Source organism: Aspergillus pseudoviridinutans (assembly GCF_018340605.1).
Source record: "Aspergillus pseudoviridinutans IFM 55266 DNA, scaffold_3, whole genome shotgun sequence".
NCBI classification, from domain to species: Eukaryota; Fungi; Ascomycota; class Eurotiomycetes; order Eurotiales; family Aspergillaceae; genus Aspergillus; species Aspergillus pseudoviridinutans.
In genome coordinates this window covers 2,976,959-3,000,760 of record NW_025091283.1, presented here as the reverse complement: position 1 = coordinate 3,000,760, position 23,802 = coordinate 2,976,959, and the positions used below count along the sequence as shown (strand labels likewise).

General features: G+C 51.4%; 10 protein-coding genes and 3 non-coding genes across 13 annotated transcripts; 7 read left to right on the top strand and 6 right to left on the bottom strand.

The window, feature by feature from the left end:
• Positions 1-138: 138 nt before the first annotated feature.
• Positions 139-1,740, top strand: Asppvi_004772 (uncharacterized protein; the record flags this gene model as incomplete). Its single annotated transcript, XM_043300717.1, has 4 exons — positions 139-403; positions 468-569; positions 627-936; positions 1,029-1,740. The coding sequence occupies 4 exons, from the start codon at positions 139-141 to the stop codon at positions 1,738-1,740; spliced, it is 1,389 nt and encodes a 462-aa protein (XP_043156652.1).
• A 162-nt stretch (positions 1,741-1,902) lies between these two features.
• On the bottom strand, positions 1,903-3,009 carry Asppvi_004771 (uncharacterized protein; the record flags this gene model as incomplete). The annotated part of the gene is made up of 3 exons (XM_043300716.1): positions 1,903-2,299; positions 2,356-2,711; positions 2,767-3,009. The coding sequence occupies 3 exons, from the start codon at positions 3,007-3,009 to the stop codon at positions 1,903-1,905; spliced, it is 996 nt and encodes a 331-aa protein (XP_043156651.1).
• Positions 3,010-3,876: 867 nt separating this feature from the next.
• On the bottom strand, positions 3,877-5,659 carry Asppvi_004770 (MFS transporter; the record flags this gene model as incomplete). The annotated part of the gene is made up of 3 exons (XM_043300715.1): positions 3,877-4,114; positions 4,163-5,281; positions 5,340-5,659. The coding sequence occupies 3 exons, from the start codon at positions 5,657-5,659 to the stop codon at positions 3,877-3,879; spliced, it is 1,677 nt and encodes a 558-aa protein (XP_043156650.1).
• Positions 5,660-6,402: 743 nt separating this feature from the next.
• Positions 6,403-7,557, top strand: Asppvi_004769 (serine hydrolase domain-containing protein; the record flags this gene model as incomplete). The annotated part of the gene is made up of 1 exon (XM_043300714.1): positions 6,403-7,557. One exon carries the CDS (start codon positions 6,403-6,405, stop codon positions 7,555-7,557), a length of 1,155 nt encoding a protein of 384 aa, XP_043156649.1.
• Positions 7,558-7,641: 84 nt separating this feature from the next.
• Asppvi_004768 (uncharacterized protein) lies at positions 7,642-8,025 on the bottom strand (the record flags this gene model as incomplete). The annotated part of the gene is made up of 4 exons (XM_043300713.1): positions 7,642-7,735; positions 7,787-7,855; positions 7,902-7,942; positions 8,017-8,025. The coding sequence occupies 4 exons, from the start codon at positions 8,023-8,025 to the stop codon at positions 7,642-7,644; spliced, it is 213 nt and encodes a 70-aa protein (XP_043156648.1).
• A 255-nt stretch (positions 8,026-8,280) lies between these two features.
• Positions 8,281-9,555, bottom strand: Asppvi_004767 (alpha/beta hydrolase; the record flags this gene model as incomplete). The annotated part of the gene is made up of 2 exons (XM_043300712.1): positions 8,281-9,286; positions 9,368-9,555. The coding sequence occupies 2 exons, from the start codon at positions 9,553-9,555 to the stop codon at positions 8,281-8,283; spliced, it is 1,194 nt and encodes a 397-aa protein (XP_043156647.1).
• Positions 9,556-10,780: 1,225 nt separating this feature from the next.
• Positions 10,781-11,994, top strand: Asppvi_004766 (uncharacterized protein; the record flags this gene model as incomplete). Its single annotated transcript, XM_043300711.1, has 2 exons — positions 10,781-11,118; positions 11,172-11,994. 2 exons carry the CDS (start codon positions 10,781-10,783, stop codon positions 11,992-11,994), a joined length of 1,161 nt encoding a protein of 386 aa, XP_043156646.1.
• Positions 11,995-12,489: 495 nt separating this feature from the next.
• Positions 12,490-12,561, top strand: Asppvi_004765. Its single transcript has one exon. It is a non-coding gene; the product is annotated as a tRNA-Met (tRNA).
• A 497-nt stretch (positions 12,562-13,058) lies between these two features.
• Positions 13,059-13,130, bottom strand: Asppvi_004764. Its single transcript has one exon. It is a non-coding gene; the product is annotated as a tRNA-Met (tRNA).
• Positions 13,131-13,503: 373 nt separating this feature from the next.
• On the bottom strand, positions 13,504-13,575 carry Asppvi_004763. Its single transcript has one exon. It is a non-coding gene; the product is annotated as a tRNA-Met (tRNA).
• A 1,389-nt stretch (positions 13,576-14,964) lies between these two features.
• Positions 14,965-16,528, top strand: Asppvi_004762 (cation diffusion facilitator family transporter; the record flags this gene model as incomplete). The annotated part of the gene is made up of 2 exons (XM_043300710.1): positions 14,965-15,808; positions 15,888-16,528. The coding sequence occupies 2 exons, from the start codon at positions 14,965-14,967 to the stop codon at positions 16,526-16,528; spliced, it is 1,485 nt and encodes a 494-aa protein (XP_043156645.1).
• A 1,059-nt stretch (positions 16,529-17,587) lies between these two features.
• On the top strand, positions 17,588-19,374 carry Asppvi_004761 (xylulokinase; the record flags this gene model as incomplete). The annotated part of the gene is made up of 2 exons (XM_043300709.1): positions 17,588-18,088; positions 18,154-19,374. 2 exons carry the CDS (start codon positions 17,588-17,590, stop codon positions 19,372-19,374), a joined length of 1,722 nt encoding a protein of 573 aa, XP_043156644.1.
• Positions 19,375-20,102: 728 nt separating this feature from the next.
• Asppvi_004760 (Ran GTPase-binding protein LOS1) lies at positions 20,103-23,558 on the top strand (the record flags this gene model as incomplete). Its single annotated transcript, XM_043300708.1, has 5 exons — positions 20,103-20,114; positions 20,311-21,883; positions 21,933-22,955; positions 23,010-23,464; positions 23,532-23,558. The coding sequence occupies 5 exons, from the start codon at positions 20,103-20,105 to the stop codon at positions 23,556-23,558; spliced, it is 3,090 nt and encodes a 1,029-aa protein (XP_043156643.1).
• Positions 23,559-23,802: the final 244 nt, after the last annotated feature.

The following is a 23,802-nucleotide window of genomic DNA, read 5'->3' as shown; positions in this document are numbered from 1 at the left end:
ACTCCACAATGGGGCAGGGATATCAGCTGAGGCGAGCAAATCGCCGGTGTCATCATCGTCAACCAACAGCGCTTCCTTGATATGCGCTATCGGAGCGTCGACCTGCTGCGAGAATAGCATGAAACTATCACCGTCACCATGGCGCTGCAGTTTATCAACCAGAGCTCGAGCGGGATAGGCAGCCCTGACAGGCGCATCATCCGCTCCCACGTCATGCGAGGCAAGAATACGGGCAAGCAGCGCCGGTCCACCAAGAAACAGAAGACCGTCGCACAACTCAAGCACCTCTTGTATCCTCCAAAATTCAGATATGTGATTCCGCGGCAGGTGCTCTGGGGCGACCTGTGTCTCACTTCGTTCCCTCAAGAGCTCGACCCCGAGTCCACGGCGCTCATGCATCGGTGTATGCTCCCTTCATTATTCGGCCAGTCATCCACATTCCTTTGTGTCTGACGGTGGAATCACAGGGTTCTTTGACATTAGCGATGCGCTATTTCCGCCGCAGTTCTGTACCAAGTTTGACATTGTAAAGTCCGTCTGGGTCAACTACATTCTAGCAGATGAAGCATGTGGGTGACAGCATCGTCAGTCGGTCCACGCAGAACCGTTGACCACCAGAAACGCAGATTTCCATAGCACCTTGGCTATATCCTCATCTTATGTTGACTTCTCCCAGCGGAAACCAGCAATATCTCCCAAAACTCTTCACCACATCTCACAGGCGTATGCTTTGGTCAACGTAAAACTCTCGGGTCCTTTTTCCGTTTCCGACAGCGCCATAGCTGCTGTAGTCAGCCTCGCCATCTACCAGCAAATACATCACCAGCCTGCGACGGGACTGATCCATCTCCACGGTCTCTATCGCATGATTCAGCTGCGAGGTGGGATTGCTAGGCTGATGCAAGAAGATCGTGCGCTGGCACTGAAGCCGTTGAGGTACGTGAAAGTGCTTGCTTTCCCAACTGCCTTCACTTGGCCTCATTTTAGCATTCTTCGCTTCTGGATGAAGCTAACAGATAGGTTATCAGGCTCGATGTTGAATTAGCAATGCAAAATGGCACACGCACCCTGTTTCGAGGCAATGAAGCGCCCGTTCACCCGGTCTTATGCGAACCCAATGTCAGCGGCGGGCACTTTCCCAGCGCTGCCCCTTGGATGCCACTCATCATGCTCGATCTGTTCAGCTTCTCAAGGCTGCTGAACAACGTAGAGAGGAGGCAAGGACTGAAGCTTGATCCTCTAGACTATATGGAGACGGTTGTGTCGCTCCTTTATCGCCTCGTAGACATCTCGTCTCTAAGGCAAGCGTCTACCGAGCCCGGAGGACGTTATGGCGAGGTGACATACCTTGCAATGCTGGCATTTATGACGACATTGCTACCAGAATTCACCCGTGATGGATCTAGCTGCCCCCTTCTTTCTGATCGTCTGGGAAGGGCCATGCAAGACCTTTGCGTCACAGCATTGGAGTCGTCGGACTCTGATCCAGCATTAGTCTTATGGATTCTTTTTATAAGTGGGATATCGGCGTTGGATCTCAAAGACTGTCGGTGGCTGTCGCCGTTAATTGCCGACACTTGTGAGAGGCTAGAGCTGGACAACTGGGCTGCCATTCAGCGGCAGCTGAGTCAGTTTCCTTGGATATTCGCGTTGCACGAAGCCCCAGGCTGCCGCCTATGGGAGGATGTACGACTGGGGAGCAGAAAGATTCCATGGAATATGTCATCACAGGAATCATAACGAAAGCGGACATTAATATTACTGTAACATTCGTCTCGGTCGCTTGGAACTGTCGCATTTATCATGTTGGCTAATCATTGATGTTCTGTTGTGTTCCATTAGATGCCTGCATAGGGGCGTGTCGCTTCTTGTGGTACAGCTCGGGACGATGTTACAAAAGCTTTACTTGAGCTGTGAGATGCAGCCGGGCTGCACAGTCTCCAGCCTGGAAACGAGCTCGTCCCAGATGTCCTTCTGCAGCTTCTGGCCATCCTCGTTGGTGAGCCACGTGGGCACCCAGCACTCCTTGATCTTGCAGCCGGACAACAGCTTTCCGTTGCCCTCTTCGCCCACCAGCAACCCATGTAAGATGGTGCGGCTGCCCTCCTCTGCGGTCCGCGCCATCATGGCCCGGAGCGCCTCGTGCATGATCTTGGTGAAGGTCCGGTTGTCGCGGCCGAGGCCGGTGGTGCAGAGACCAGGCGCGACCATGGTGATGACAACGCCTGTGCGCTCGACTGGGCAAAGGGCTGCGAACTGGCGTACGGCGCACTCTTCCACGAGCTTGGTGAGGGCGTATCTTTGACCACGTGTCAGTTGCAAAGCCAGAAGGGAGGATAGGAGTGCAAATCTCACCTCGAGTCCATGTTGGCCCGCTTCTGGTCATTGAGCCCGTCAAAGATGACACCATTGCGGCTCTTGTCCATCTCGCCCTTGACGATGTACCCAAGGACACTGACGATGAAGACGAGAGTGGGCTTGATGTTGTACTTGCTGGCACACTCTTTAAGTTTAGGCATCATGAGCGCGCCGAGAAACAAGGTGCTGATGACGTTGACAAATATGCTCGTCTCCATGCCCTCAGACTGCGACCACACGTCGGTCATGATGCCTGCGTTGCAGATGAAGCCGTCGATCCTGTCGAGCTCGTCTGTAATCTTTTCGACGAAGCTCTGAACAGATGCGTAGGTCGACATGTCTATATGCCGTACCTTTATATATAGAGGTCAACCTTTGTTAGTCCTGGATACCTTGCAGTAGACGTACCTGAATAACTCCCTTGCGGCCAGTCGTCTTCTCAATATCATTCTTGGCAACTTCTCCGGCCTTGAGATTTCGCACGGCCAGCACGACGCACTCGGCCGACGCCGCGACAAGGTGTCGCGCCGTCTCGAGGCCCAGGCCAGAGTTGCCGCCGGTGATGACATAGGTCTTGCCAATGCACGTCTCCTCGTCTACCAGAATCGGCAGCTTCTGGTACTGCTCGGCGGCCAATCGGAGCATCACCATCTTGGAGGTATAGGTATGCAAACTTCAATGGAATAGCTGAATCGGATGAAAGCTGTGAAGTCTTGAGACACAATGTAATAATAAGTAATAAAAAACTCCTCTTCTCCAAGGAGGGCCTCTTATTCCCTTTTATATTCCTCAGTACATGTAGGCCCACGTCTTATTGTCTCTTTCTCAGCAATCCCAGGCTCAGAGCCATCATAATGCTACAACCACGACCGGGATGCCTGAAGCTGGTCTCATAAGCCACTGAACGCTGGTGCTGGTGTCTGGCGTCCGTCTGGCCAATCAGATATTGGTTTCCCTTTTGGGAAGTCGACCATCATGCACTATGATAATCCAGCGAAAGCCCGTCTGCATTGGAGGTGCGAATTAGACCGTTCGTCCCAAGCTGTTGGTCAAAGCGGCAAGGAGGACAAGGAGCGTAGCATGGCCAGATGCTGTAAATAGTATCACCATTTCTGATCCAGAGTCTCCCAACCACCAAATCCGAAGTTCATGCAACCAATGTAAGCCTACGGCGATAAAATCAGGGGAAGTACAGCTTAAAGCCGGGAGGTAAGCAGGAAGCCAAGCTTAAATGGGCCCAGGGACGTATAATCCGAATCCTAATCCAATCCAGTGGCGGCCAACAGACCAGCGCCAGCCTGATGATCATAGTGTCTGCCTCCTGGATCCATATCATTTATTGTCTCACTGTGCTTAAGAAATTCGTGTTTGTCTTGTTTGTTCTGTTTACAATGCAAGCGCATTATCTCACTTGTTGTAGATGCTGAGCTCTTCGTCCAGTCGCCTGAGAATTGATGACTCTCTCGCGTAACCACTTTCTCTTCCTCTCAATTCAAGGATCGCCTGTCATTTGAGAAACTATCCCGATTTCTCTTCGAACACAACAGACGATGGAGCAAAGTTGCTATGCCGCCTTAGAGCGGGACCAAACTTGATAAAAGCCAGCGGAATGGGAATCATGATGAACGCCAAGCACCCCAATAACGTTCCAGCCCATTGCACTCCAAGGTTCGTAAAGAGCTGGCGAGAAAAGAGGGGGAAACCCGCGCCGACAGCTGATCGAAGGATGGTGTTGGCGGCGAAGACCGATGCCGCACTGGGTACACATTAGCACACGACTCACGCGCATCGGGCATGTACTCACAATTGAAGGTACGAATCGATCAAGTAGTTAAAGCACTGCAGGAATATGACATAGATTCCGAAACCGGTGAATACCCCCGAAGCCGTGGGAGCCATCCAGTGGATCGAGCGTGTCCAGCCCGTCCAGCCGAACCAGAACAAGCCGATTGTGAACGCCATACCGCCGACGATGGCCGGTGGTAGTCGCCATTCTGGAACTGGAATGTCGTTGTTATTGCGCAATTTGCGCACATAATACCTGGCGTCAATCAAGCAATACATTCCGCCAGCGAACTCGCCTATGATCAGGCCGATGAACGGCAGGCCACCCACGCCCAGGTTCATTCTGTGGATGCGTTGGAACACGACAGGATAGGCTCCGAGCAGTGCATACAGGATCCCGTATATGAAAGACATGTAGATTGTGATGAGGAGCACGATGGGCTCGGTCAGAAGCATGCGAATCGGCCGACTGAAGTTGTTTGTGATCAGGTCATTAATGTCAAGCTCGACCTCCTCCTGCTTTGCGTGGATTCCCCAATTGTGTGTCTGACGCCTCAGAGTTGCTGCTTTCTCCATCAGAACTACCGGAGCATATGTTTCCTTGTAGAAGAAGATCAGGAGGACGACACCGAAGAACCCCATGATGGCGGAAATGTACATGGTCCATCGCCAACCCAGGTAACTCATTGTGATGAAACCTCCAGTGAAAGGGGACGCGAAGGGGCCAACGAAGACGGCCATTGCAAACATGGCAATCGCTATACCTCTCTGACTATTGTTGTACATGTCAGCAAAGGCAGCCGGCACGATGGCAAAGGGACTGGCGGAGAAGAGCCCCGCAAAGAAGCGAGTGATGAAAATGGTCTGCGTGTCCTTTGCCGTTGCAGTCCCAATGGTGAAGATACTATATCCGAGCATTCCTATCGTGATCGGCCACCGTCTACCGATCAGCTCTGAGGCAGGGGCCCATATTGTTGGTCCCGCGGCAAATCCAAGCACGTAAAGAGTGATTCCTAACGTGCCAACTTCTGTGCTAATGCTGAACTTCTCCGAGACGACGCCGATAGCAGATGAGAAGATGGCGCTGGCAAACGATGCAGTGAAGGTGATGTAGGCTAGGATGGCGGACAGGAGCACCCTTCGTTTGGCAAGCAGCTATCAGCGTCGCATTCCCACTGAGTTCCATGCCAACTTACTTTTTAGACATCGGCCAGTTATGCGGGTGCATTGGGTCATCTGCTCCGGTAAATCCAACAACGTATTTGTCCGGATCGGGTAGGAGGGGAGGATAGTCCTTCCCGTCGCCAAACGGAAGCCATTCTTCTCGAGGCGCTGGTCCTGCAGAGGAGCCGACCGTTGATCTCTGTGTCAGACGAAGACTTTCGACTCGAGCGAGATCGATATTCGTCTGACGCCGACTGACAGGCTCCGAGCGGATATCCTCGAAGGTGGGAGCCTCTTCCAGGTCGGAGGTTCCGGATGAGTGGCTACTGGCTCTTACATTGGAAGACGACATTTTGTACAGCTGTGCAGTTTGCGAATTATGTGCAGAGTCTGGGATTTAGCAGGTCTACATCGCGATCAAGGTGTTCGGTCACTTTGAGACTTGATGTCATCGACGCCGGGGCATCCACGGTTGATTCCAGCGGCTCGGAATACTTATCCACACTTTCAGTAGTCATGGTTGATTGGTTCCAGAAAGTAGATGCGACTGAATCGGCAATTGTTTCAATGTTGAATCGGCAATTGTTTCAAGGTTGGTTTATAAAGAGATCAAGTGCGGAAAAGCAATGTTGAGGTTCATGATGCATGATGTCATCCAAGTCGACCTCGGGTGTTGCAGCATCATGAACAACACTCTTGGTATTATTTATGAATATTGATACTAACTCATTGGCAAGGCTACATCTTGTTTTGTCAGCTACAATCTTCTTCAATCGGCGCGGTTGTGTGCTTCATATTCTCTGACTGGCCCCAGCCCTAGCTGACCCCCGCCAGCAAGGATCGAATATCATGATTCATGACACATCCATCTGATTTGGTTCTGTATACCAATGCTTAGTGGGGGGATAAGCACTAAATACAGAGCCATGACTCAGGTGAAGGCGCACTAGGCTCATCATGTCAGCTAATATCTACTTGCCGAGGAACGGAATGAGTCCGAACTTGGCCAACAGCAACAGCTACCCCGCATGGTGAGATTCCTTTGTCCTCATCCTTCATTCTCTTCATCAACATCTGTCTGAAAGCCAAATCACAATGGCACAAGTTCAAGGCACTTGCCATCCGGCCTTCTCCTCCCTCAAAGCCATCTTTGAGGAGAACCTCGCTTCCGGCGAGGAACTCGGCGCCGACATCTGCGTTAACATCAACGGGGAGACCGTCGTCGACCTCTGGGGCGGGTACGCAGACACTGCGCGCACAAAGCCCTGGACCAGGGACACAATCACACCCGTCTGGTCCGTCTCCAAGATCATCACCAACCTCTCCGCACTTCTCCTCATCGACCGCGGCCAGCTCGACCCCTACGCCAAAGTCGCCCAGTACTGGCCCGAGTTCGCCGCGAACGGCAAGCAGGACATCGAGGTCCGCCATCTCCTCAGTCATAGCGCCGGCCTACCCGCCTGGGATCCCCCGTTATCCGGCAATGAATACTACAACACGCCCCTGGCCACGGAGAAACTCATCCAGCAACAGCCATGGTGGACGCCCGGCACCGCGTCGGGATACCACCTCACGTCCCAGGGCTACCTGGTCGGCGAGCTCGTGCGGCGCGTCTCGGGCAAGTCGCTGACGCAGTTCATCCGCGATGAGCTTGCTACCCCGCTCGATGCGGATTTCTCGCTCGGCGTCGCAGAGAAGGACTGGCCGCGCACGGCGGATATCGTGCCCCCGCCTCCACCTGAGGGCATGTCCGCCCTCGATCCCCAGGGTGTCCCTGCACGCGCATTCCGAGGGACCCAAGCCGACGCGACGGCGAGCATGACGCCTGAGTTCCGGCGCGCGGAGCTGGGTGCGTCGGGTGGATTCGGCAACGCGCGTGCGATCAACCGGATTGTCTCGATGGTTACGCTGGGCGGAAGCGTGAACGGGAAGCGGTTCCTTTCGCCCCAGACGATCGATCTGATCTTCCAGGAGCAGGTCAGCGGGGTGGATCTGGTGCTGGGGTTCTTTCTCCGGTTTGGGATGGGCATGGGGCTGCCCTCACCGGAGAACAAGGGGTTGGAGTGGATGCCGCAAGGAAAAGTGTGCTTCTGGGGAGGCTGGGGCGGGTCCCTCGCGATCATGGATCTCGATCGCAAGGTGACGATTACGTATACGTTGAATAAGATGGGTTCTGGGACGTTGGGAAATCCACGCGGAGAGGCATATGTCAAGGCTGTGTATGCGGCATTGGATGCGTACAAGCCATGATGGATGCGTCTATCTCCTGGAAGGTGTATGTAGTCGTATTATAGTCGTATGTCATATCTCATATGGTACAGAAAGTATCTATATCTATCGCTGAGTGCTCACGTTCGCGTCCTCCTCCACATTCTCAATAAGATCATGGTTTGACAAGACGCCCACCATCCCCTCTGGAACCTCAGCACTGAAATGACCTTGTTAGCACGGATCGGTGTCTGAGGACGGGTAGACGAACGTGAAGCCCTTCACAAGTTCAAAGTCCGACTTGATGCTGCCGCCGCTTGAGGTGATGTTGTCTTTCACCCTGGGGTTGTCAGTGCATGACTTCGCTAGCATGAAGCGACACTTACTCTTTGATTTGGTCGTCGGTCGCACTTGAGCTCAGGGTGATCTATGTTTACCAAGGCTGTGTTAGAAGATAGATTTCGCTTGAAGGAGTTGTTAGACAGTTAGACTTGCCATAACAGCAGGCATTTTGATGGGTTGTAGATGACTGATCAGATTCTTTCGGAAGATAACTATTAATTAGGGATATGTGGATTGCAAAGAAAAGTCCATACGTTGTGGACCTTATATAGTCCATCGATAACAGAGGCATATCATCTACAAAACTGGATCTGGTAATGATATCACTCCGCAGATGAGCCGTCCCTTCCACCAATGAAACAGGTCTCCCTTCATTCCACTATGCCACGCGCTTCATCTAATCGAGTCATCCCAGCCACACAGTCATCGATCGACAAGTTTCAGAATCTCCTCCGCTATCCGTCGATAACCCCCCATCAGCCCCTCATCATCCTCCCCGGGCTGCATCGCCAGTAATCTCGGATGCTGCCCGAGCGCCTCGGAGCACTGCCACGTATGATCCTTGCCTGCAGTCACCTCCAGCGCAATCGTTGCCCCGTCACGCCGTGCATGCGCCACAAAATCCTCAATGTCGTACAGGAATACCAGCTCCTCCGCCCCGGCCGAGACCCACGTGCGGTCGGGGAGGATCTCCTTCCAGGATCCGCGCGCTGCCACGTCGACTGCGAAGTTGCTGTACACTTCGGTGATGTCGGCGGGTGTGTCCCGCATCACCTGCTCGCAGCATTTGTCTAGCGAGCGTTTGAATAGCCGCTCCTCCCAGTGGAGCGCCAGCGTACGCGGATGTGACGTGTGTAGATTCAGCCAGGGGCTGACCAGGATTGCTCCCGCGGGTCGGTCTGGCGGGTGATCGGCGCCGTGTCCGTCGTTGGCTCTGCGATAGCGCTGGTGAAGGCCTGTCAGAAGAGACACGATCAGGTGCCCTCCGGCGGAATCGCCGATCACCACGATCTTGGATGCGTCCACGCCTAGCTCCTTGTTGATCCAGTCGTAGGCGGCAAGCGCTTCGTCGCGTTGTTTCGGGAACGTTGCTGCTGGCGCGAGGGTGTAGTCCAGGGAGAAGATGGCGACCGTGAGCCCATGCTGTTGGAGGAGCTCCGCCATGAAGAGGTGTTCTGGCGCTCCGACAGACGGGTGGAAGCTCACGTATCCGCCGCCGTGGCAGTGGAAGAGCACCAGATCGGCATCGCGGGGGTGGATCGCTTCAGCTGATAGTCCACGGCAAAGCCAGAAGCCGCAGAAGCCTGCTCTGCGTACGCTCTGGTAGATCTGGCGTTTGAGATGCCCGTAGCGGTTCGAGGTAAATAGGTTCTGGCCGGTTCGATCGGCGACGTTGTCCCAGAGCGATCCGGGTGTGTTGTTTCCCAGGCTACGAGAGAATTGACACCGTATGAATATTCGTCGATACAGAAACACACATAGTCAAGGATTAGTTTTGATGAATACACACCAGGTCATGACATGCCGGAAGACGTGTTCCCTAAGCGGGGGCGGATGATAAGTAGACCAGGGCGCCCAGCGCCGCAAGAGAGTAGTCAAGACGGTCCATGGTACTCGAAAACAGACTGTCACGGCAATTTGAAGATATCCAGCAATGGTGAGTTTCTTGACTGGATTAGGTTCCGGGAAAGACTCCATCGTCGAATATCGTTTCTGTGCGGGAGAACCTATTCATGAAAGCCATACTGCATTCAGTGCTGCCATAATTCTTTATATAGCCTGATATCAACCGGAGTGTTTGCATTCAGGCTGAAATCTGTGGATCTGTTCAACGCGACGGTTGGAGAAGCACTTGGCTTGCTTCATGTGTATAACCACTTTCAGAACGGACTGGATTCTGAAGACTGTTTTGAATCGTCTGGTTTGGTGTGTGAAGCACATATCTACCTTGCTTTTCCATCTTGATTCATGCGATATAGCGACTGATCCAGTTCACAATGCCCATTCAAACAGTGTCAATGCTCTTGCAATGTCAACATGAAGGATAAACTAAGCTTCATATGATTCATTAGTGGTAATCACCCATTATATACTATCCAACAGTCCGATCCAGGGTTAAGAGATAGTTCAACAACTAGAGCTCACCATTCAGCCGATGTCTCACCTTGCATCGATCTTCGAGACCACGACGGGTCATTCTCTCTATGGCGCTCGCGACATTTGGCAATTGACAAAGCCAGCGGTAGGATCGAACAGTGCCCGCATTGTTCACTCGCATCGGTGCTCAAAGACAGCCGATCGAAGTCCATATTGTGAGCTCGTGGTCCTTCGAGCAGATGCAGGCCAAAAAGCGTCTCGGATTGGCGCTGTCTGTGTTGAGGTACAATCTCTAGGCAGCTTCTCAAGGGGGGATGCCATTTATTTTTGACATAAAATCACTGGCACAAGATCCAAATCTGAGCGAAGTTGCATCAGCGAAGTTCGATTCGCTTGGAGCAAGAGTCTCATGGGGCCACCAACAAAGGTACCATTTATGGTCTCCTAGGACCATAAGCCAGCCATTGTTAATCGAGCCGTTAGAATATTTGGCGTATTTATCACCATGTGAATCGTGGATGATGTGCACTGACTGTATTCCTTTCCGACCGGAGATTGTGATCCATCACCACTACCTCGGTATAGATCTCGGAGATCTGTTGCGGCAGCCTGAAAAATTGGCTGGTGATCCGTTATTCCTCCCCACGATTCGCAAGGCTTGCCAATTCGGGAAATATGTTGTGTGCATCCATGCCGCCGTCAACCGAACTCCGAAAGTAAGATCGCGATCTCGAGAATCGGTTATAAATACGTCAATGTCAACGTCCTATTAGGTTCCACTCCTATGCTGGTCGCCTTATGTACCAGAACGTCAATTGCTAGCAAGATGACAGCTAAACTAGTTCTTCCCCTGCTCAGCGTATTCGCTCTGTACGCCATCTTCTACTTCGCCGAAATCAATGGCCTGACTCGTCTAGCAAATGAAGCCATCTCTGCAAAGACACTGCCAGGCACCAATGAGCCTCTGCGCACCGTCTATACGGGGGTTGCGCAGGTGGATAATGTGCTGGCTGCGCTGACCACCTTTTTCTGGCCTGCCACGGATGGCAGTAATCCTACACTGACGCTGCATTCCATCGCCTTCTCCGGTACTTTTGGTGCAGCCTGGACGCTCGTGACTCTGGAGTCCTGGAGACGCGGAAATGCCTGGACGATCGCTGCATTGTCTGTAACCCTCAGTCACATCTATGAGAGAAGAAGCTGACAAAAAGAACCAGTCCCATGATGTTCGGCCTCCTAGCGCAAGTACTCACATTCGCGTTCGCCACGCCCCTGTACTGCGCGTTCCAGCTATACAGCTCCATCACCGCGCGCAACCCCAACGCTGATAACGTCCGCATTCCTCGCGCAGTTCTAAATGCCATCCCTGTGGTCTTTATCCTTGGGTTCATGGTTCCTACGTCGCTGATGATCCTGCCTGTTTCGGAGCACGTCACCGTCGACATGAAGCAGATCTTTATTGCCTCCTGGCATCCCTGGCCTGCATATGTTGCGATTTCTCTCACCATAATCAACTTTGTCTTCGGTCCGTCTGTGAGCGATGATCGGTCGGTTGAAGGTGGACGCGCGAATCTCCGGTCGCTGCGATTCGTGTATGCCTTTGCATTCGCCAACGCTGCCTTGACCCACCTCATCTCCTGGATCGTGTCTATGGCTACTTTACTTGCGCCCGTCATTTTTGAGAAGCGGCTGTTGGCTGCTTTGCATCCGTTTAAGGTGTTCGAGATTGCCTTGCCCTGGACAAAGCCAACATTGCAAGTGAGCGATATAGGGGAGGGTGTACATGTGTTCCTGCGCTGGGATTATCTGATTGGCTCCGCGGGCGTGCTGGTTTGGGCCTTGAGTTTGTATAAGACTGCTCATCTGGTCGTTTATGGCAAGGTTGGATGGCTTGATCTGCTAAAGAAGGCCGTGTTGTTGGTCACTCTGGTTGGGCCGGTGGGGGCTGCAGTCGAGTTGATGTGGGAGCGCGATGAGTTGATCATTTCTGAGACTGGGAGGACCAAGAGGGACACGTTACGCGAGAAGAAAACTTCTTGATTGTATCTCGTGTTCTATGCTGGGTTCTTCGACGGTCTGCTCGCCGGTGATGCTCATGCGGTTCATATTCCGGCTGGACTGAGATACTATCAACAATTTGAAGATCTGCGGAGAATCTTGCTGAATTGGGACATTCTTTCGATCCCTCATAGATTATCTGCTGGTCAATAAAGCAGGTTGCTGCCTTATTGTTGTCGGCGCCCTATTGTGTTCTCGATGACAACAGCCGCATACAATAAATATCTGAGGGATTGTTTGCCTTAGGCAATCACTTCATACCACCCAGCAGGGGAGTGAGATTTATCGTAGAGTAGAGATTATACTACGACGCGGAAGAGGCTGGTTATTCTTGGAACCAATTATTGCATACCTCTAGACAGATTCCATTCATGAGATGACGTTCTGTACTCAGTCTCATCTTATTACAATGCGGGTTTTCTTTTTATTAGTCCTGGTTTATAGTATTATTTAGGGTCGTTGTTTTCATCAATCCCAAGCATGTTAGCTCAGGGGAAGAGCGCCGGGCTCATAACCCGGAGGTCCCTGGATCGAAACCAGGACATGCTATCTGATTCCTTTTTTACCCTACTCACAGTCGATACAGTTTACCACACTATTTCTTCTCTTTTCTCTTTTTCTTTGGCTGACATATTTCTGGATAGGCTCGTACTAAGGTAAAAGCGGCTATTCTCTCTTTCAGGCAGTAGATGCATTAAGAATTAGACCATGACACTAGTTAATATTAGTCGCGGCCAGGACTGTCGTGCACTACCCCTAACCCTCGTAAGACTTGCATGGCGATCTCCTTCCTGAGGTGACGATTGCTGGGTCTGAGCCAATACATAATCCACTTCCTTGCTAGGTTCTGCACGGAATGCTACTCGCACAATGCTATACGGCAAGCTATTGTCGTTTGAACCCCCAGTGGAATATAACGGATCAGTCAGAGTCATTTAGTCTCACAATTCAACTAGAATTGCTTGGACTGGCGTTACCATCGGGTAAAGCGTAGCCCAAGGGCACAAGTGGGAATCTAATAGTTAAAAAAAGAAAAGAAATTTAGATAGCATGTCCTGGTTTCGATCCAGGGACCTCCGGGTTATGAGCCCGGCGCTCTTCCCCTGAGCTAACATGCTTGGGATTAAGATGCTTCCATGATTATGGCTATATGATCCTGCGTGAGCGGTCATCTTCGTAATTCAGCGTGTGGCTTGCAAAGACCAGCTGATGATTGCAAAAATTGCTTATCGCTTGAAAGCATGTAGGCGTAGGACGTCGGCCCGGTCCAGTCTGTACTATTTTCAGAATCAAGATCAAAAGATGGTCAAGAACGTAATGTCAAAGATTGAGCTTCCTTAAACTACTATCTCCCTACTATGGAGTCACAGCATCGAAAGGCGTCTGATATTTTTGAGGGGTCCTACATTGAGAAATAGACAAAAAGGATGAAACAATAACGATAGGCAAGATATAATGGAAAGGTGTGGCGGGCAAAAAAAAGAAATCACATAGCATGTCCTGGTTTCGATCCAGGGACCTCCGGGTTATGAGCCCGGCGCTCTTCCCCTGAGCTAACATGCTGACTTGTCTTGGCATTTACCTGCGTCTTTGACCTCAATTAGCAGTCTACTTCACCCAGTAGAGAAAAGTTGAGGCATAGAGGACTCTCCTTCCTCTTTACTCCCGGTAATATGCGTTAAATATATATCGATTCTGATTAGCAGCAGACCCTGGTCAATATCATACTTCGGAACGCCTCGTCTGCTCTTTTTTGGGTCCCGGTTCTTCTCTACAGCCTAACCGAAGAGGTACGTTTTCGTATGAGACTGTCATTCCAGCTCTGGTTGCGACTTTATCAAATGGTTTCGCTCTGAGTGGAGGAACCAGCATGGAAATTTGTGCAAGCTCCAGCTCAATCCCACGAGTCTCGGCGCGCTTCCGTGCGAGGGACCTGAGCTGACGTGGTTGATGAGTCGTAAAGGCATAACTATCCACTCGTCAAAGGCTCCAAAGCACTCTCCGCAGTGTTTCAGAAAGGCAGAACCTAAGTTAGACGATGCAGAGCTCCAACAAGCCACAGACTCCAGTTAATGCACGAGTCCGCTGAGGCGTAGATGATTACGCATTCGAATGTGCACCATCCAATTCGACACAGGACATGCGTGGACGTTTCTTGGCAGAGACGGAACGCGCACGCCTCTGGGGTTGTGGAAACTTGCAGACTCACGAGTCCAGATTGATGCCTGATCTTCATGAAGTTGCTTGTTCCAGATTGGCATCTGCGGTTTCGAAAAAGAGTTGGCGATATCGGCAGAGCACCGCCAAGCATCCGGACTGTAGCTCCACTGGGCTGATATCATAGTGCTTCTGCTGTTTAGTTTCCATGACGATGTTGAGCATCAGAGCTGTCACATACAGTTGAAGGACGATGGTCCAGCTTCTGAGAGTTAGCAATATAGAAGCATTCCTTAGCTCTCATCAGGAGCGAGAACAGTAAAATCTACGATCATTATTCAAATCCCGTCAGTCTCGAGCATATAAGCAGTAGATACTCCGTAGATACGATACCGTAATCACCAGGGCAGATCCGCCGTCGGGAGGGAGAACCGCCCGCTTTGAGCCGATGGGCCAGTCAAGTCAGCCTGTCAGCACATGTCGGCTTTGGCTCAGCCGAATGCTAACTAGGAGGCTGTGATTCAAATCATTCTTGAATCTCTTTTTCCCGGTTTCTACCCTCCAAGATGCTGCGTGTATCTCTCCCCAGAATAATATGAACTAGATAATATTATCCATCAATTATTTCGGAGATATCGCCCGCCCCCCTCCCAGACATGGGCACAGCCAAGAAGAACACAGTGTCCTGAGCTACAGCCCTCGAATCAAACACCAACTAATAATCTACTGCCTCTAATTTGTCGCGTGTCTTAAACAGTTAAACTTAACTCCCCGGGGAGTACGTGCGTCGCCTTGATGCCGCTGACGCAGCCCCTGCGGTGCAGGGCCGGTCGTCCATCACCAACTACACCACCATCAACTTTTGTCCTCCGCCGCCCCGTACTCAGTGGACGGTCCGGTATCATTTGCACTCCGGGCGCGCGTCTCTTACCCCTGAAGCGAGTCCTTTGTACATCAACGATCCTTCTGCGCCATAAGAACCCCCTCTCCTCAAATGCCCGCGTCCGCTCCCTTCCACGTCTTTCATTAACACCATCAACAAAGACAATATCTACCCCAAACCTCATAACCACTTCACTCATGGCAACTCAAACCAGAGAACACGGTGGTCACGGGGGCCATGGTCACCATCACCATCATCATCACGGAAATGTTTACCTCACCTCTGCGAACAAAAGCGATGCTGGAGTCCGAATCACGCGGATTGGCCTGGTTGCCAACCTCGCTATGGCAATTGGAAAATTCATTGGCGGCTATGTCTTCCATTCGCAAGCTTTGATTGCCGACGCCTATCATGCGCTCACCGATCTCGTATCCGACTTTCTTACACTGGGAACCGTCGCGTGGTCTTTGAAGCCCCCTACAGAGAGATTTCCCAACGGCTACGGGAAAATCGAAAGCATCGGGGCACTAGGCGTGAGTGGACTTCTGCTTTGTGGGGGCGTGTTTATGGGCCTCAATTCGGGACAAGTTCTACTGGATCAGTTCTATCCCGAGGCTGCGGAGGCGATCGCTCACTCCGGAGTTTTGGGTCATGGCCACTCGCATAGTCACGGAGTCCAGGCCCTTGGTCCGAATATCAATGCGGCATGGCTTGCAGCGGGGTCAATTATTGTGAAGGAATGGCTCTACCGTGCCAGTGAGTGCCCACTTCGTCCAATTTATCTCTACATTACTGTGGCTATCAAGCTAACCGCTGCGGCATTGGTATTTTCTAGCTATGAAAATTGCAAATGAACGCAAATCTTCTGTGCTCGCCTCCAACGCCGTACACCACCGCATCGACTCTCTCACTAGCATCGTCGCCCTGGTCACGATCGGCGGATCTTACATGTTTCAAGACGCGTCTTGGCTTGATCCCGTCGGTGGCCTTCTCATTTCCCTGATGGTGATTAAGGCTGGGTGGGGTAATACTGCGACATCCCTGCTCGAACTGGCAGATACTACGGTTGATGACGACATCAAAGACTCAGTGCGCGATGCGGCAGCCAAGATCCTTGCCAAACTGGAAGACCCACACGCGATTCAGATCCGGGACGTCCAGGGTATGAAATCTGGACAAAACTACCTTATGGAGATTGAGTTAGCGGTGCCGGGGGCTTGGTCACTCAGCCGATCMCGCGAGATTGAGGAGACTGTTCGACATGCCGTCGGGGTGGCTGTGCGCGGGGTCAAGCGGCTCAAGATCCGGTTTGTACCTTCCGAACTGGAGCGTCTAGACTTTACGGAGGAGTTTATTGCTCCAGAGGTCACCAGGCAAAGCAACCCCGAGCCGCAAGAGGCCGATATAGAAGCGGTGCATGAGGCCCATGCACACGGCCATCAACACAAGGAGAATGAGACCCGCAAGACCCGTTAACAATAGCGTCTTTTCTCCTATACAAAGATCTGAAAATGGGGCACATATTCGTCATGTTAACTTTGCACTTTTTGCTTCCACTTGACCTCCACCGAAGAGCATGTGATACCCCGGAGGCAAAGATAAATAGAAGACCGTCCATGTGTGCTGAGGACGAGATTAGAATATCCGGAGTTGGATAGACGAGATCGCTCGGGGCACAAACGGAACTAGGAACATTATCTCGAAGAGAGGAGATTTTATCGGCAATCTACAAAAGATACTTTACGTTGGCCTACCTGGTCCCTGGGGGGCCTATAGAGTATATATCTAGAGACTGCCAGACTGAAGACTTCAACTTCTCATCATACTATTACCCGGTAGTCAAATTATATCAACCATTCTTTTGCTTTTCTTTAAAAGTGGAATGATCAGCTGATTAATATTGTACCTTACAGACGCCTTATGTTAAGACTCTCGTAATTGCGCCCGCTTCTAGAACCCGCAGAGTCTCTGTACTCTGCACTCCGTGATCTCGATATTAACCGGGGAAATTCCCGGCGGTGGGGTTATCCTCAAAATACTCCCGCCCGCATTCAAGCTCTGCCGGGTGTTTACATCACGTCGGCATCATATTATAGTAGGTATAATTGAGCTTGATGGATTATTCTTTTTTCTAAAAATGTGAAGGCCATTGGAGGAAATGAATTCTTTGCGTACAAGTAGATATTACCCACTAAATTATTGTCTATCTCACCCAAGGTAAAAAAGATTGGTTGGGGACCAGGAGGTTAAGAGGTCATTTTCCCAAGGTACCGACCTTCCTTATCCTGAATTTGCCCGAGAAAGGGATAAATTAGAGAGAGACAGCTTCCACCTGACATTTTGCCAATTGACCATAAGTCTCGTCTCAACCCTTCTTATTATTGTCTTCGGCTCTTCTTCTATCCTCTTTCCTCCATAATATTTTACTTCCCGTTCATCCTGCCTTTGTTTGTGCCCGTCAACGTCCTCCCTTATCCTTATCGACGTCATCTTATCTCCCCGCGGGGTTAGATTCTCAGTTATCCAACGCACATCATGACTTCTCAGGGCCCTCTATACATTGGGTTCGACCTCTCCACACAGCAGCTGAAGGGCCTGGTGGTCAACTCAGAGCTGAAGGTGGTACACGTCTCCAAATTCGACTTCGATGCCGATTCCCACGGGTTCTCGATCAAAAAGGGCGTGCTCACCAACGAGGCGGAGCATGAGGTCTTCGCACCCGTTGCACTGTGGCTGCAAGCCCTGGATGGCGTACTGGACGGTCTGCGCAAGCAAGGACTAGATTTTAGCCGTGTCAGGGGCATCAGCGGCGCGGGACAGCAGCATGGTAGTGTTTACTGGGGCGAGAATGCGGAGAGGCTCCTCAAGTCGCTGGATTCGAGAAAGTCGCTGGAGGAACAGCTCAGTGGAGCTTTTTCGCACCCCTTTAGCCCGAACTGGCAGGATGCTAGTACTCAGAAAGAGTGTGATGAGTTTGATGCTTTCTTGGGAGGTCCGGAGCAGTTGGCTGAGGCGACAGGTAGCAAGGCGCATCATGTAAGTCGGTCATGTAGCGTGCCTTCGATTTAATGGGAGCTCGCTGACGGTTGTTCGCTGGACAGAGATTCACCGGTCCTCAGATTCTCCGAATGCAGAGGAAATACCCCGAGGTTTACAAGAAGACGGCGAGAATCTCGCTTGTGTCTTCGTTCCTTGCTTCCTTGCTCTTGGGTCACATTGCGCCCATGGACATCTCGGACGTTTGCGGCATGAACCTATGGGATATCAAGAAGGGTGCTTACGAGGAGAAACTCCTTGGACTTTGTGCAGGACCATTCGGCGTAGAGGATCTCAAGCGGAAGTTAGGTCACGTCCCGGAAGATGGAGGTCTACACCTTGGAAAGATCAATCGATATTTCGTTGAGCGGTTTGGGTTCAGCTCAGACTGTGAGATTCTCCCTTCGACTGGCGACAACCCGGCCACCATACTTGCCCTGCCCTTGCGGCCGTCCGATGCTATGGTGTCTCTGGGAACTTCCACTACTTTCCTCATGTCTACTCCAAACTACAAGCCAGACCCTGCAACACATTTCTTCAACCACCCCACTACCCCTGGACTCTACATGTTCATGCTCTGCTACAAGAACGGCGGCCTTGCGCGCGAATATGTTCGTGATGCAATCAATGAGAAATCGGGCAGCGGCGCGTCCCAGTCGTGGGAGAGCTTCGACAAGATCATGCTTGAGACGCCCCCGATGGGCCAGAAGACAGAATCTGACCCCATGAAAATGGGGCTCTTTTTCCCCAGACCAGAAATCGTGCCAAATGTCCGGTCCGGACAGTGGCGTTTCACCTACGATCCAGCCAGTGATACGCTGACTGAAACCGACGACGGATGGAACAAGCCGTCAGACGAGGCGCGGGCTATTGTGGAGAGCCAGATGCTATCGCTTCGCTTGCGGTCCCGAGGTCTTACCCAGAGCCCTGGCGACGGGCTACCCCCCCAGCCACGTCGTGTCTACCTCGTTGGAGGAGGTTCGAAGAACAAAGCTATTGCTAAGGTAGCTGGAGAGATCCTGGGAGGAAGCGATGGAGTTTACAAGCTGGATGTCGGAGATAATGCCTGCGCTTTGGGCGCAGCATACAAGGCTGTGTGGGCTATTGAGAGAAAGCCCGGCCAGACCTTCGAAGACCTGATTGGTCAACGGTGGAGAGAGGAAGAGTTCATTGAGAAGATTGCAGATGGATATCAAAAGGGTGTTTTCGAGAAGTACGGCAAGGCGGTTGAAGGATTTGAGAAAATGGAACAGCAGGTGTTGAAACAGGAGGCGGCGAGGAAGTAGATCAGAAGTATATATAATGACCATGATGAGAGGATAATTCAAATTAGACTAGTGCATATGAACATATTCTAACATTAGAAAACCCAAGTGTCTGGACTAGTAACATGAGATATTTAATGGACGCTGCCCAGTTGATGCCAGTTGTGCCTGAATGTGCGGGCATCAAGGGCCACTTCGGGCGAGGCACGTCGCCCCTTGCCCTTTCTGGGCCGCACCCGTTCAGCTTGACGTCCGCACAAGAAATGATTCATCACAACAAATCTCAATTTCTTTCCCCTCCATCAACGTCACTGTCATCGAGCTCTGAGGCTAGGCTAATATTTTCGCCCGGTTGAACCTCCTTTCATTGTCACACTTTATTATTGTATAGAGAGGTACATATCAGGATATTAAGTCCTAGTCAAGAGTTCGCGTGAGTGAAGTCCCTATCTCCACTGAAAGAATTTTTTTTCTGTCCTATCCATTTTACCCGAATAACTGGGGCTCATGAGAAGCTAAGGCGCCCACAGGCAAAGCCCCCTTTGAGACACCGCCCGATTATTAGTATTATTATTCTGATGCTGGAACTAAACCTACTATGCATAGTTTGATAGTCTACTGACCCTCCTCTGTGCTATGACTCTCCACCGCCGTTGATTTTGATCCCGACAAACCATTTTTTTCTTGAATCACCGCTATTTTCGCTTTCAGAGTCCTCACGACTCCGAAGGTAGCCCGGCTGGTCGAAGATGGAAGAGCAGGTGAGCAACCTCATGCCAACTCCTGTAACTTTTTGAGTCTGTCTTCACAAAAGTGGGAGAAAATGGGAAAAAAAAGGGCCACCCCACCACCCTTCCCCTCGCGTGCCCCTCCGTAACCTCCCCAATGTCTACGTACTCCAAGAGCAACGATGATTCTACCGGACGAGATGAGCCTAACAATGTACTGTCTAACTAGGTAGCAAATGCTATTGAAATCGCCTCGAATCCGTCCTCAGACCCAGCCCTTAAGACGCAAGCCTTCGAATTCGTGAACCAGCTTCGTTCCGACCCGTCGGGATGGCAGGTCTGCCTTTCACTGTTCACACAAACCCCCCAGCGCTCGGGTATCGTAAGGCATGTGGCTCTGGAAGTGGTCAATAGCGCTGCACAGGGCGGCTTGATAGACTTGCAGGCCCTAGCGTTCGTCAAGGATGGCTTGTTGGCGTATCTCCGGCAGGTGTACGGACAGGACGCAGGAGCGTCCGACCCTCCGAACATCCAGAACAAAATCGCCCAAACCATCACATTTCTCTTCTCTGCACTCTACGCCAGCGGGTGGGAATCATTCTTTGATGATCTGCTCAGCCTGACCCACAAAAGCCCCTCGAGCACGACACGCGACAACGCATCCGGAATTATCTTCTACCTTCGGGTTATCAACTCTATCCACGACGAGATTGGTGATGTGTTGGTCTCGCGATCCCGCAATGAACAGGACAAGGCGAATGCGCTCAAGGACCTCATTCGGCAGAGGGATATGCAGAAGATCACCAGCTCATGGCAACAGATTTTGTCGGAATGGCGGGACGGCAACGACGTAATTGTGGAGATGTGCTTGAAGGCTGTCGGCAGCTGGGTCAGCTGGATTGATATCGGTCTCGTGGTAAACCAGACAATGCTTGATCTTTTGTTCCAGCAGCTGGGCCGGGCGCAGAAAGCGGATTTGAGACAAGGAGAAGAGAAGGTGCGGGATGCGGCGGTCGATGTCTTCACGGAGATCATCGGCAAGAAGATGAAACCGGAGGACAAGATCGACATGATTATCTTCCTGAATCTCGATACTATTGTTTCTCAACTCTCGAATAGCCCCCCTCTGCACGGAAATAGGTTCACCTTCAAATATGACACCGATCTGGCGGAAACCGTCGCCAAGTTAGTCAATATCACTGTCATTGATATTGTACGGGTATTGGAACAGGAAGGCGTCTCGGCTGAGTGCAAGGAGAAAGCCAATGGGATGCTTCAGGCTTTCCTGCCACATATCCTGAGATACTTCTCCGATGAATATGACGAAGTCTGCTCAACAGTCATCCCTTGTGTTAGCGACCTCTTGACCTATCTAAGGAGAATCGCCAAAGTCAACCCCGCCCTTGCTTCCCAGCATTCTTCGATCCTTCTTCCGATCTTGAAGGCTATCATTGCCAAGATGCGATACGACGAGACCTCCTCGTGGGGCGAGGAAGATGAGCAGACGGACGAGGCAGAATTCCAAGAACTTCGCAAGAGACTTGGTGTTCTTCAGCAGATGATTGCTTCGGTCAATGAACAGCTGTACATGGAGGCTGTGTCGGAGATGGTGGCAGCGACCTTTGAGAACCTGCGGCAGTCGGGCTCCCAAATGGACTGGCGTGACCTGGACCTTGCCTTGCATGAAATGTTCTTGTTTGGAGATCTCGCAGTCAAGGCCGGCAGTCTCTACACCAAGAGTAATCCCAACAACCAGGCTGCCGAAAGGCTCATCGAAATGATGTTGAGGATGGTCGAGTCTGGTAGGTATATCGAATGAATAATCTCAATAATCGGGCTAACGACGTTTAGACATTCGTTCATTCACCCATCCGGCAACTCAATTACAGTATATGGAAATCTGCGTGCGCTATAGCTCATTCTTCCAGTACCATACCCATCTAATTCCGGGTGTGTTGGAGAACTTCCTCCAACTGGTTCACCATCCTATCAAGAAGGTGAAGACTCGTTCTTGGTACCTTTTCCAGCGCCTGGTCAAGCAACTCAGACAGTACGTTGGTAATGTCGCGCAAACCGTAGTGGAAGCCCTTGGCGATCTTCTGGTAATTCGCGCCGAACTACCTTCGGAGGGATCTGACGGGGATGAGATGTCTTCGGAGGACCATGAACTAGCCGACGCCATCTTTAACAGCCAGCTGTATCTTTTCGAAGCTGTCGGTATCATTTGTTCGACTCCCACCATCTCAGCTGATAAACAGGTCCTCTATGCGCAATCGGTGCTCAATCCTATATTCCTCGACATGGAGAAGAACCTGGAAGCGGCTAAATCACAGGATGAACGAGCCATTCTACAGATTCATCATGATATCATGGCACTGGGAACCCTTGCTCGCGGATTTTCAGACTGGATGCCTGGAACGAACACGCCGTCTAGTCTACCTGCACCGGAAGTCTCAGCAGCCTTCAGTCAGGTGTCGGAAGCCACGCTGGTTGCCTTGGAGTCCCTCAAGTCCTCGTTCAACATCCGGACAGCTGCCCGGTTCGCGTTCTCGAGGCTCATCGGCGTCCTCGGCTCTCGAATTCTGCCACAGTTGCCAAGGTGGATTGACGGCCTTCTTACTCAGACTTCCTCCCGCGATGAGATGGCACTTTTCCTACGTCTCMTAGATCAGGTTATCTTCGGATTTAAGGGCGAAATCTATTCCATCCTTGACACACTACTAACCCCCTTCTTGCAACGAGTGTTCTCCGGGATCGCTGATTCCACAACCGGCACGGATGATGAGATTCAACTGGCTGAGCTGAAACGGGAATACCTGAATTTCTTGCTGGCTGTTCTGAACAATGACTTGGGTGCTGTCATCATCAGTGAAAGTGAGTCTTCATCACCAACAGTCCTTGTTCTAGTATAAGCTAACCCAGTGCAAGGAAATCAACCCATCTTTGAGACCGTCATCTCTACTATCGAGCATTTCTCCAAAGATATCGATGACTTTACCACAGCGAAGATGGCCTTCTCTGTTCTCTCGAAGATGAGCAGCTCGTGGGGCGGTCCGGATGTCATACCGGAAGCTTCCAACGGGGCCCCTCCAGCACAGGCTCAGCTGCCCGGTTTTGGCCAGTTCATGATTACACGGTTCTCGCCATTATGCTGGGCGCTGCCCTCCACACCTTCCTTCAACTCCAAGGATGCACAAGCCAAGCAGGTTCTTGCCGAAGCTGGCGGATTACAGCGTACGATATACTCCAAAACAGGCCTGGAGTACCTTGCGTATCTCCGCGACCGTGAACTGCCCGGCATGGGTATGGGTGCAGAATTGATTGAAGAGTTTGTGGGTGCTTTGAGCCGGCTGGACTTGAAGGGGTTCCGGCAATTCTTTCCGGTATGTCTTTCAAACTTCCGTCATTCTCTGGATCTGGATTTGAATAGCTGATGTGGAACTGGTACAGTCATTCATCCAGCGATTGAGCGCATGATATGGTTATGATTTTACCTCGGACATGGTCATCTCTATTTCTTTTCATCTTTTTATTCACCCATACTCTTCAGCATCCCTCAGAGTCATTTCACTTCCTTTTAGATTCCCCCACAGTTTGGTTTGATGACTGATGTTCTCATGTGGTCCTTTAAAACACTGATTGGTCTGTCCCCGGCACGCGCTTCCTTCCCACTGTCAGGACTTCACTACACCATCGGCACAGAAAAAGTATATAGTTGGTG